This window comes from Sorex fumeus, unplaced genomic scaffold, assembly GCF_029834395.1.
Source record: "Sorex fumeus unplaced genomic scaffold, SorFum_2.1 ptg000010l, whole genome shotgun sequence".
NCBI lineage: Eukaryota > Metazoa > Chordata > Mammalia > Eulipotyphla > Soricidae > Sorex > Sorex fumeus.
In genome coordinates, this window is record NW_026606067.1 from 6,853,164 (window position 1) to 6,866,307 (window position 13,144).

At 35.2% G+C, this 13,144-nt stretch overlaps 1 protein-coding gene across 1 annotated transcript in view; it reads right to left on the reverse strand.

Annotated features, from left to right (window-relative positions):
• Nucleotides 1-13,144, reverse strand: part of LOC130020109 (complement factor H-like) — a 91,958-nt gene that overhangs the window by 11,637 nt on the left and 67,177 nt on the right. Inside the window, exons 8-13 of the mRNA XM_056110759.1 lie at nucleotides 10,749-10,925; nucleotides 9,574-9,756; nucleotides 9,292-9,471; nucleotides 7,038-7,214; nucleotides 1,167-1,349; nucleotides 530-724 (exon numbers count right to left, since the gene is read on the reverse strand). Coding sequence (XP_055966734.1) covers nucleotides 530-724; nucleotides 1,167-1,349; nucleotides 7,038-7,214; nucleotides 9,292-9,471; nucleotides 9,574-9,756; nucleotides 10,749-10,925 — 1,095 coding nt within the window. The remainder of the gene's footprint in view (nucleotides 1-529; nucleotides 725-1,166; nucleotides 1,350-7,037; nucleotides 7,215-9,291; nucleotides 9,472-9,573; nucleotides 9,757-10,748; nucleotides 10,926-13,144) is intronic.

Consider the following 13,144-nt stretch of genomic DNA (forward strand, 5'->3'; position numbering starts at 1 on the left):
GTGAAAGTTTTGAGGCTCTTGGGTTCCTGGAGCAAGCAGATGCCATTGGGCTACACTAGTACGAGTGAAGACGTTGCTGGCACCCGCTCGATCAAATTCATGAGTAATTGGATATCAAGTGATCAAGTGAAGAAATGTACCTTATATTGTAAAAAATTTGGGCAACGTAAGGACAAAAAACCTGGCTGAAAAGTAAACACCGCATTATAGTAAACACTGCATAGTTCCCATTCAGCACTTATATGGATGCAGAATCACAGTATATGAATAGGTAAACTTAATTTCACTCTACACTGAATTTCAGCACAAAAATGGCCAAATTATAAGTGATATCTATAATGAGCCTATATTATTTCCAATAGTAGATTGATTTGATCATACCAAAAATTGTTTGCTAGAGTGCATAAATCATGTCTAACATACCAAAAACTATTAGTTTATAAATCTGAATAGTTCTCCCAGTTGAAGGTAACTGGTTCTTTTTACAAATTTTACTGAAAAAATATTGTAATTCTTGTATTATGCTCACCTACACACTGAGGTGGAGAACTCCATTGTCCCATGGAGCACGTTATCTTGTTGTCTTCTTCATATATCCTAAAGCCAGCTTGACAAGTGTAATTCAGTATGGTGCCATGTGGGTAAACTTTAGGCCCTAGTGAAGATCTAGCTGATGTAATGTTCCCATGTGCAATCTGAGGTGGTTCAGAACATGGACGTTTTTCTAGAGGAACAACAGAGATAAAAAAATATTTTGTATTAAATTTATTATCAATTAAAATGTTACAATGAAAAAAATCAATCCAACACTGGCATTTAATCTGAGGGAAATGAGAATAAATTAAATTTTAAGGTAAAAAATGAAGCTTGCATGGTTAGATATCTTTAGTTGATCTCACATATATATGTTCAATATACCTCAAAACACTTGTTCAATTTTTGTGAGCAGGAAAATGGGCATAAATAGAACTTGTAGCTTGTTTAACATAGCAACTTCCATTTTTTCCCCACTTGTTTCTCAGGACAACCTAAAAGAATTTAATTGATTTGTTTGTACTGGTAATTTGCTATTTTAAGAGAAAGTAAATGAACATATAGGTTTCACTGCTTTAATTTAAACAGAACAATGGTTTTGGAATAATTGTTACAAACTATACAATACTGACCTACACAGCGTGGTACTGACACCCAGGTTCCATTTTTGCACTCCATTTCTTCTGATTCCTGGATTAGATAATTTTCTTGGCAGAGAATTGATATTTTTTCTCCATCCTGGTAATTGACTGTGGTGGTCATAATTTGACTATTGGGAATCTGAGGTGGAGGTGGGCATACTTGTATTGGTTTATCTAAAAATATTAAAATTAAATTTTTGATAAAAAACATGTTGAAAGATTACAAAGATAATACAAGAAATGCAAAACTCAATAAGGAAGTATCACAATGATTACACAATATATGCTTTATGTATAATATGTCATGATTTTGGAATTTTTTACTTTTATACCCTCTGTGATCATATTTAGTAATCTTGAAACTTTTTAAATTTTATACCTATTGCAGATTTATTTATACACAGTATATATTGATCTACGATTTTTAAACAAATCTATATACATAGGTAAGTACAACAATGCTTAAGGATTGGATTAAAACCATCTTAAAGGTGTGGAAGGATAAGTCAAAGGGCTGAAGTTCATGCTGGGAATGCCCAGGTCAGGGATAAGGACCAGGTTCACTTTGTGGCACCACATCGTGCCCTGAGCACATTCAGGAACAACTGCTAGTGCACAGGACCTGGGAATCTTCCTGGAGACCCTCTGGTCGTGGTCTAAAAATAACTTTTAAAAGAACAAAACCTTTTCAATATAGTCGATTAATGGATGCTGATTTATCAGAGGAAGATATCAACTTAGAAGATAACAAAAAGACAGAAACAGGTCTTTGGCCCCTATAAGAATGAAATATGTTCTCTAGTTACAAGATTAAGAATTTAAAACTCCCTAGAGGTACAATAACTATTCTGTTTGCAGTGCCTAGAAAGAAATATATAAATTGATAAAATGCAACTGGTTAACAGATCATCAACCTGATATTATTTTGAAGAATAGTAGAATTTAAATGATTCCTCTATAATCACGTGTCTGAGCTCCTGTAAACCATATCTCAGCTATATCTTAGGAGCTCATATTCTGAAGACCTCTTCAAATGAGAAGATCTTTGACTCCACTATTGCTCTTTGATTTTTGCTTTCTTCTCTCATAGCAAATCTTTATTTCATTCAAAGCTATATTGAAATATATGGAGTGAAAATTGAAAACCTAAATTTTCCAAAATTGTATATTCAATTCAGAAAAATATTTGACTTAAAATACTTTATTCATAGTTATTAACATCATCAAATTTTCCAAGTTAAGAAGACAACTTTGAAGTTAATCAAAATATTTTTCTTGGGGCTGGAGAAAGTATAACAGACGGGCACTTGTCTTGTATGTGCTGACCCAGATTCAATCCTCATGACACCAAATGAACCCCCGATCCTTCCAGGAGTGATCTCTAGTTCAGAAACAGGACTATATCTGCGAGTGGCCCAATCCCCCAAAAATATTTTGTTATTTCTGTTTTCAATATCTTGGAGGAGTTTATTTTCAACGTGTTCACAAGGAATACCTTCCCCTTTACTCTTAATCAGCACTGTGACTTGGTAGCTTTGCCATTTGTTGGACTAACCAAGAAACTTCTCTCATCGTTTCAACTTAAACTTAGTAACTGTTTAAGTTTTTTAAATATTTTTGTCAATTTACACTCCAGCTACTCTTTCATTCAATGTTCTTTTGATTTTCTAGGCACTAGATTGCAATATTGATTTAACTTTGTTCCTTGTTATTTAATGCCTGTTTTAAAGCTATAAATATCTTTCCTTGGCACTATACTCATGACGCTATACTCATAGATTGCAGTGTGTTCTCCCATTATGACAATTTTATTTATTTAAAGTATTTTCCACTAGTAAATTCTTAAGAATTTGCTTAAGAACTTGCTATCCTTCCAGATTTGTGAGATGACAAAATAATAAATGTCCTTATATTTTTCTTGTTTCTTAATTTAGAGAGTGGTATGAAGATATATATAGTTATTTCCACAAATACTAAATACTAAGCACTTAGTATTTTTGGAAATCTATGTATAACAGGAAATAATATTTAAAAAAATAATTAACTATATTAAATTAGAACAGAATAGATTTGAAGAAAAATAGTATTAAATTATTTAAATATGGGCCCACATTCTCTGGGCCAAAGGAGCTGAAGACGCTCCAGCTCAGTGTGGTCTGCCCCATTTCATAAAGAAACTGTGCGGCTGCTTATGCATCCAAGCAACATCTATTGTCCCCATTCTCACACCCGATACACCTGCTGGAAAAAAACAGGGACACATGGTAGAATCAGTTTACCCTGAGACTGCTTCCATTTACATTGTGGGACCCACCTCCCCTTGCCTCTTTTTTTGCACCACCTCATTTTTTTGCACCACCACATTTTCTTACCTCACATTTTCCAGTCTCATTCCTAACTTGCACCCACCCTTTAAGTCTTGGTGGTCATCACCAAAGACTTGTATCTTTGACAGCAGCTCCATAGTTGCCAACCACAAAACAGAACAAGAAAATTAGTTTAAAAATCACATGGGGACAGATGTCCAGAGGTTGCCTCAAGCCCATTACAATTTCTGACATACACACACAAATTTTGACACTATTTGAGGATGAACAATCTTCATGACTATAGAGTAAATGAAAGAAGCTCTGAAAAAATAAACTCAATAATCTCAAAGAAAAACTAATGCAAAATATTGGAGAATACCTTGAAATGGAATTGAAAAGAGATCAAGGAGACAGTAACCACTAATAGCAGCAGAATTCAGATAGCAGAGTGTCAGTGAAGACATAGCACAAGCTAGCATCATAGAAGAAGAGCCAAAAGAAAAGCAACATAAACATGGAATCAAATGTGAAATACTTTATGGATAACAGCAGAGGAAGAATCTTTGAGTCCTAGGAATTTTGGAAAGAGAAGCTAAGTTAGTGAGAGAGATAGAAGCTAAATACTTCCCCAATCAGGAGGCGATCTATGCATAGATTCAAGAGGCCCAAAGAAAATCAAACGGAACATCTCTAAGTAGAAGAACACCAACACATATTGTAATAAAATTGACAAGATCAAAAACATATTACTTTAAGTGTCAAGAGAGAAGAAAAATCTAAAATACAAAAGAAAGAGCTTTCATATGAAACCATACAAGCAAGGAGAAAATAGGATGATCTATTCAAAACACTGTAGGCAAAAAAACTTCAACCTCAGGCTCTCTACCCTGCAAAATTGTCACAAAAACCAGATGATAAAAACATTCTCAGACAAACAAGAGTGCAAGACATTTGCTACATCTAATCCAGCTCTGTAACAAATATTAAAGGGTCTCCTGCCAAAAACACCAATACCTAAAGACAAATATAGCCAAAATCATAAAAGAAGAATGATTCTTAAAAATCCATAATTTGTATCAATAATTTCTTTGAATGATAATGTATGAAACTCTCCCTTGAACATCACAGAGTGAGTCTCGCCAACGAACCATCTCTGACCCTTGTAAGCTCATCATTATTCAGAGTCACAAAAAAACCTTGAAAGAAATCAACTAGTTGTGCAAACTTCTCTATACCTGTGTCTGGCTGAGACAGTGGGGCGTTCTGTGAGTGGGGACACTCTTGACGTAGGGTGCCCATCCAAACAAAGTCACAGCTGCTGCTAGTTTCCATCCCCAAAGCTGCCCAGCATGCCCTGGACATGCCCATCACCTTAGGACTACTGAACACCAGAGTGAATTTATCTGGGCTGAAACCACAGGTATGTGGGGGCCCTGTGGATGAAGTCTCCTTGCCTGAACAGAATCAGAATGGGCAACCTCCATCCACCTCCCTGTACTTTCAGAAGCCCCAGCATTCAAGCCCATGAACCACCTCCACTGCCATGCAAACTCATCAGTAAAAAGTTTAACTGCAGTTGGACTGACCAGTTCAACACTGTGAATTTTGAGATGTGGACATCACCAGACTCTATAACACTGGCAATCCAGTAGTAGCACATCATATTGGATAAGATGTAATGTAGAAGCCAAACAATCTCAATTTACAAAACCATTCACACAGAGGATTAAATTGTAACAGCATTTTAGTAATCTCTCTGACAAGGACTTAATATCCACATGGTGAGATACAACAATTTTCATCTAAAGAAATACTTTTTGATCATTCTGTCAGCCATTTATGTGTAACAAGCAGTATAAAATAAGTTTCTGTGGGCCTGCCACAGGGGCAGACTTAAGGGATGGTTGAAAAAAATAGAGACAATGGTGGAGGGAAGGTGACACTGGTGGAGGGATTGGTGTTGGAGTGTTGGAATACTACATGCCTGTAAGAAATCATCGTGAACAACTTTGTATAAAACAGTATTTAAATAAAGTGTGAGGGGAAGGAAGTAAATAGGCTGAATGGGTAGATCAGGAACTACTCAGACAGAAACAAAGCAGGAGTGATAGCTTTCAACACTCCATTTTTGCCATTAGACACATCAACTAGACAGAATGTCAGTAAAGATAGATGAGCATTAAATGAGAATTTGAAAGTATTTGAATTAATGGACATACATAGGGTCCAATGCCCTCAAAATGTTGAATTCCCATTTTTTCTTTATCACACATGGAACTGGAGATAGTAAATATCTAACTCCAGGATATATCATGTAACATAACATACACATATTTAGGAACATAAAAATCAAGCACTTGTTCTGACTATAAGTCAAAGGTAGAAATTAATCATATGAAGATGGTGAAACCCTGGCATATTTCTAGTGAAAATGTAAATTAATGCAGTAATTTTGAAAACAAGTACCAAGCAACCTCCAAATACCAAAATAGAATTACTAAATGATCAAACAATCTTACACCTTTCCAAAGAAGATGAAATTATTAACTTGAAGAGTCCTAGGTATTGAAATGTTTACTGCACCATTATTATTATTATTATTATTATTATTATTATTTGCATTTTGGGTCACACATGGTGATGCTCTGGAGTTACGGCTGGTTCATGTACTCAGAATTATTCCTGGTGGTGTGCAGGGTACCATATGGCATGCTGGGAATCAAACCCAGTGGGCCATGTGCAAGGCAAACACCCTACCTGTTGTGCTATCTTCCCAGCCCTTGCACCATTATTTTTAAATACGTGAACAACTAATTTCCAATCAAAGGAGTTAGAAGTTTGTCACCTTCAGGAAAATGGAAGATACTTGAAAGAATTTTTCAATGCAAAAAAGTCTAAATTAGAAAGGAAAATATTCTATGATTTCATATACATGTGTATATGCAATAAGAAAGCAAGCATAAAAGGGAAAGTAAAGTAAAGGGCCCTCCCATTGATCATCGATTTGCTCGAGCGGGCCCAGTAACGTCTCCATTGGAGATTTTGTTGTTACTGTGTTTGGCATATCGAATACGTCACGGGGAGCTTGCCAGGCTCTGCCGTGCGGGCGAGATACTCTCGGTAGCTTGCCAGGCTCTCCGATAGGGGTGGAGGAATCAAACTCGGGTCTGCCATGTTGGCTGCGTGCAAGGCAAACACCCTGCAAAAACAAGCAATATAATAGAACTGAAATACCTGGAGGGATGAAAGGGGAAGGATTTGAGCAAGATTTGAAGATAACTAGTGGATGGTTGTGTGTGTTTCTTATAAAATACAATAGCAATAAAAGAACAATAATAAATCTGCTGACTTTCTGGTTTTGTTATGAAATTTACATGCTTTATGCATATTAAACATATAAATATAGGTATAACTATAAACTGCTTTTGCTTAAATTTATATTCAAATTGAAATTATCTTTAATAATTAGCAGGTATTTTTAGAAGAAACAAAAATTATTTTTATAATTTAGGGAGAAAAGAATAAATATTAAAACTGGACAAGAAGAGCTCACCTTTGCAGCTTATTTCAGGATCCCATTCTCCATTTATGCACGTTGAGAATTTCATTTCTGATTTATTATCACACGTGTAATTTACATTGTCATTATGATCAAAGAAATTCTTAGAACGTAAACTTGAATTAGATGAAATTAGTCTTGTTTTTTTACACTTCTTAAGTTTATTTGTTGCTATAAAATGAAAATATAATATTCAAAAGACTATAAGTACTAATGAAATGATTAAAATGATTAGAATATGGTGTCAATAGTACAATGAAATGATAACTTATGCCCATAAATCCCACCAATCAAATCACTCCTGAACATATTGCATGAGATGAACTATTATATGTGAACGAATCTTGTGTCCAATCTCAGATATTTCAGAGAAAGTAGCATCCCAGATATACTTTGCACTTTGGGATTAGGAGAAGAGAAGAGGCCTTGAGGGGTGTTCTTTATAGTCAGCAATCTAACAGTCATCATATGGTTCAATTTGTTCACATATCTGGAATCTGTGTAAATGTTCATATTCATTTCATTCTTGATTTCAAGCATTTCAAAATCACATCATTTTAAATCCCTAACCTTTAAGCATTTAATTGAAAACAATCATCCCTGGAAAACAATGAGCTCTGCAAGTAGGAAAAGGGAAGTTTTCCTTGCCTAAACATATATTTTTTTTCCAGATAAGCAGAAGAAATTTTAGGTTCAATATGTGATGCACTTCTAGCCTAAATATTTATTTTTCAAAACAGTAAGGTGACATAATAAAAGAATTATATGCTAAAGGTAGTGTGTAGAATGTAAATATTCAAGGAGATCTTTTGCACAGTAACCAAAATTCAAAGAAAAATGCCTCTAGCTTTAAAAAAAATGGGAGCAGAGTATCTGATGTCAAAACCTGCTTGACATATATAGTTTATAGTCATTAACAAGCTATTTTATAATCAAATAACTTCATTATCCAATAATATCAGGACATAATAATACATTTTTTCTAGGTTCAACATGAGTTAAAAATGGGTCTTTTAGGCCACCGGAAGTTACAATCTTCAAAGCTTCAATGCAAGTGAGAATTCTTTTTGAATTTGTTAAAACAGCAATACAGATTCTTGGATATTTGCTTGACTAGTAGTTAATAAATTTCAATAAGGAAAAATGAAATGTTTGAGACAGATTACCTGTTAAAAAGAAATAATAATTTTGCAATGTAACCTTGAAAATAAATTGGAAATATGAGGCTAATTCGAACTACACAAGCAGTCTGAGAATATAGTCCTATATTAAGGACTGATTCAGAGTATTGATCAACAGGGAATTTTTCAAGAATATTAACCAAAGGAGTATATATGTTAATATTATATATAATATAAAATATGGTTAATATTGACTATATATAGTCAAAATAAGTGATGCTGTCCCTATGTACTTTATTGTCTGAAAGGATTACTTTGTGAACAAACTTCTATTGAATGTCTCCTATAGGTCATCAGTGGTAATATTTGCTGGTAAAACATTAGCAAACAATAAATTGCAAATCCTTACTCTAATGGTCAAAATTACACACATTTCTTGGAATAATAAATGGGCTGGAAAACTGGTAAGTAAACAAGATTGGAGATCCAACTCTTTCTTTGATAGGACCCCATCGAAGTCTTGGGGACAAGGTATTTAAGGGAAGTGAAAGAGGGTCCTCAAGCTTCTTCTAGTTGATCACCCAAGATTTGGACATCCAATGGTTAGAAACATTCACTTACAGAGTGGAAGGCATAGCCATATTGGTTTCCTGGCACAATTGGCCTGTCTCCTATGGTTAAGTTGTCTCACTAGCTGAAAAGGTCTTCTGCCCACCCACCCTCCGGCATATTAACTTCTGTTCTGTTGTAGCTGAAAGAGAATTGATCACTATCATTTTGAGATAGGTTAGACTCCTAGGAGAAGTAGAATGAGTAAGTGTTTTCTCTTGTTTCATGGCCTAAAAGAAAAGATACCATATAAGAAGCCATAATATTTTCCTGTTTATTACAACTAATAGTTTAATTCATTAGTAAGATATAGCTCAACACTTGTAAATAATTTTATATCAGGGATGGAAGGATTCATGAGATAGTATCCTCGATTTCTATTTTTCCTCCATGAAAGATGTTGTGCAATTACTGTTGTAATTTAAGATTGTACATACTAGAGAATAAATATTTAAATTTAAAAACTGGGTTTTCATGTGAAAACAATACATTTTATTAGTGAAATTTGAGAGATATACCAATGCATTTAGGAAGTTGGGTCCATCTTCCACGGAAACATGTAGTTGATTTCTCTCCAATCATTGTAAATCCAACTGTGCAACTGAACTCGACTGAATCTCCATGATAATAAAGAGGAGCAGAAGGTTCAGCAAAGCCATTCTCAAGTTCAGGTTTATCTTTGCATGTACGCTTCTCCGCTGCAAAAATTGTCATAAAATTATGTTTCTCCTTAGGAAGCAAGTTATAGTAATACATATAACAACAAAAAAATATTCATTTCAATAGTGCTTAGACAGTACCAATGCACATAGGCAGAGGTGTCCAATCTCCATCAACACACTGAATCTTCTTGGAACCCTTCATCAGAAACTGAGGATCACAAACATATTCCAACACGGCATTGTGTTTATAGACGTCTCTCTCCATTTCTGTCAATTTTCCATTCAAAAGTGAAGGCGGGGAACCACAATTTTTGGCATAATCTGTAGTAGAAATGTGTGACAAATGATAATTTATATAATTTCCAACATAGATATTAAGTTCATGGCAATTTTTCTTTAATATATTTAATAATTTTTATAGCATTCTTAAGCTGTGCAAAAAATATGACATTATACAAGATTGATGTTTCTCAGACCTCTTACACCGAACTTAATTATTATAACTATGTTTAAGTTTAGAAAAAGCATTCATGAATCTAAATATTATTATAAACTTGATTTAAATTCCACTTATATATTTTTCAAAGTAAATTATAAAATCCAATGCTCATATTCAATTTAGACATTTGCTCGAGGCCCTCCCGTTGTTCATCAATTTGCTCAAGCGGGCCCAGTAACGTCTCCATCATGAGACTTGTTGTTACTGTGTTTGGCATATTGAGTACGTCACGGGGAACTTGCCAGGCTCTGCTGTGCGGGCGAGATATTCTCAGTAGCTTGCCGGGCTCTCCGAGAGGGGCAGAGGAATTGAATTCAGGTAGGCCATGTTGGCTGCGTGCAAGGCAAATGCCTACCTCTGTGCTATGGCTCCAAATATTTAAAATGCCATCATTAATGCTTCCGTATTATTACTATATTTGAATATATTTTAAGCCATACAGGTTAATGAATTGAATATGACCTAGAATATTATTTAGATATACTCAAATGCTCAATGAAATTTGGAATGAAGCCAATGACATTAATTAGAGTCAATGTTGTTGGTGCAGTGGTTGGCAAAAATGAAATGTTAGCAATCACATAGTATATAAATATACTCACACTACATATTTCATGAAACAATTGTAAATCACATTCTTTGATAAAGAAATATGAGATGTTTGCTATCAAACATATATCCTTCATGAAAATGAATCTGTCTAATTGCATTAGATCACAGGAACACTAGAAGCCAACATAAAACTGAGAGGAAAAATTGTTGATACAAAAAAAATCTGAATTCTTCGTTCAGCAATTGCAAGACAAATATTTACCTCTACATGTTGTATTATTAGGAGACCATCCAAAGTGATAACATTGAACTGAGTCTGGTCCAACTCTCACAGGTTTAATTCTACAAAAGAATTTCAACACCTCTCCGATTTTATATTTTTGTTTTGAAGGCATAGCAAATATGTGTTCATCTAACATCGGGACAGTGCATTCTTTTTCTATACAATGATAAAACAGTTGAATGAAAATATGGAATCAATCATTGGCAAAGTAAACTTTATATGTCATGTGAATATGAAGTCTACAATGTCAAATAAGTTATCTTCCTGGAAATAATAAGTAGTCATTATTTTAAATATTGTGTACTTTGATTTTGGCATCTGAGCTATGCTAATTTACTGAGCAGCAATAACTCCCAGCAATATTTTGGAAATCAACTTGCTTGACTGAATATATATTTATCAACATATAAATATTTTAATGTAAACTTTTGTATTATTAAACCATAAAAGTAACTTATCATATCAATAAAATTCTACAATCTTTAAACTGCAAAGAAACAAAAACACTATGTCTATTTAAAGTAATTATAAAACTTGAAGCATAAAGGCATTTCAACATACTCTAGATTACAAATAAAATCATTAGGAAAAGAGAAATTAGATTTAAAAATCATCTCATTAAAATATGAAATGAAAAGCATTGTGCTCAGGGCTGATGATTGGATGTAGATTAGGAGTTCTGAATATATACATAATATACTATTGTGTTCTTGCTGTCTTGTTTGTATTTTTGTCATATTGGGGATGTTCTAAAAAGTGGGTCTCAAGAGTACAAAGATGCATCTGCTATTGTTGGTCCACCAGGGGTTGCTTCAGCATAAGGACTCAAGGACCTGATGCTGCTCTTGCTTTCTTGTTCCAACATCCCTGGGTCATTGTTGGGAAAACACGCCCTCAATAACAACTAAAGGAGCTTTATTAGAGGGGCCAGAGAGGTAGTACAGAAGGTAAATCTCTCGCCTTAATGTTTCTGACTCAGGTTTAGTCCTAAGGGCATCTGGTTCCCTGAGAACCCCCAGGAGTGATCCCCGAATGCTGCAGAGCCAGGAATAAATAAGTCCTGAGCACAGCCAGCCAAATGTCTAAAGGCATGAGCCAAAAAAGTAAAGAGAACCTGGGTATTGGGCTACTCATAAAATATGAAATTGACTCTACTCCCCCTATCATCTGTCACTGTGCTCCCGTTGTTCATCGATTTGCTCGAGTGGGCCCAGTAACATCTCCATTGGAGATTTTTTTGTTTTGTTTTGTTTTGTCTTTTTTTGTTACTGTGTTTGGCATATCGGATACACCATGGGTAGCTTGCCAGGCTCTGCCGTGCGGGTGAGATACTCTCAGCAGCTTGCCGGGCTCTCCGAGAGGGGCGGAGGAATTGAACTCCGGTCGGCCACATTGGCAGCGTGCAAGGCAAACGCCCTACCACTGTGCTATCGCTAACCTCACCATTTAGTGAGAGTATAATTTAGCTATTTATGATACAGTTCTTTCCATGTTATCTCTAGCTTCACTGTCAATCCACACTCAGGCTTTATAATGCCTGAGATTTTTGTTTTGTTTTTTTAGGTCGCAATTAGAGAAGTGCAGCACTTACTCCTGGCTCTGGGATCAGGGATCACCCCAAGAGGGGAACAAGCAAACATAGGGGGTTTGGGGGTGGGGGAGGCAGGAATGCAATAGGGGGTTGGGGGGTGGGGGGGTAGGGAGGCAGGGTTGGCAGCATGCAATGCAAATGCCCTACCTGCTATGCTCCAGTCTAAATGAATATTTTAAAACTAGGTTCACTCTTTGCTCCTTCACCTGTTGCACATAACTGCATTTCTACCCAGAAAACTTTTATTTAGGAGTGCTTCTTTGCAAAGCTGCATTGCTAAATTGAGTAAAATACCCACATCTCTATTTTCTAAATTCTTGAATTCTTTTGCTTCGTTAAATAAAAGATAGTTGGATATAATCGCTCTGGATAAGCACTGCGTCCTAAAATAGGTAAAGGAACAAAAATGATAACCTCTCAGCATCTGTAGTGCAAACCATAATGCCCAAAAGGATACAGAGAGAGACAGAGAGAGAGAGAGAGAGAGAGAGAGAGAGAAAGAGAGAGAGAAAGAGAGAAAATTCATGCAATAATGTCAGCTGTGTGTGTGGGGAGGTTGTTGTTGGCAGAAAGGAAAATAGTGATATTGCTACTGAAAAGTGTTCACTAGTGGAGGGATGGATATTGGAGCATTGTATGACTGAAACTTAGCCATGAACAGCTCTGTAACTGTTTCTCATGGTGACTCAATTAAACAAAATTTATAGAAAAAGATCATTGTAAATACCTTCAAACTTTGAGTTTTCTGCACCTACAAATAATATTAGGCTCATCTCTTATTTGT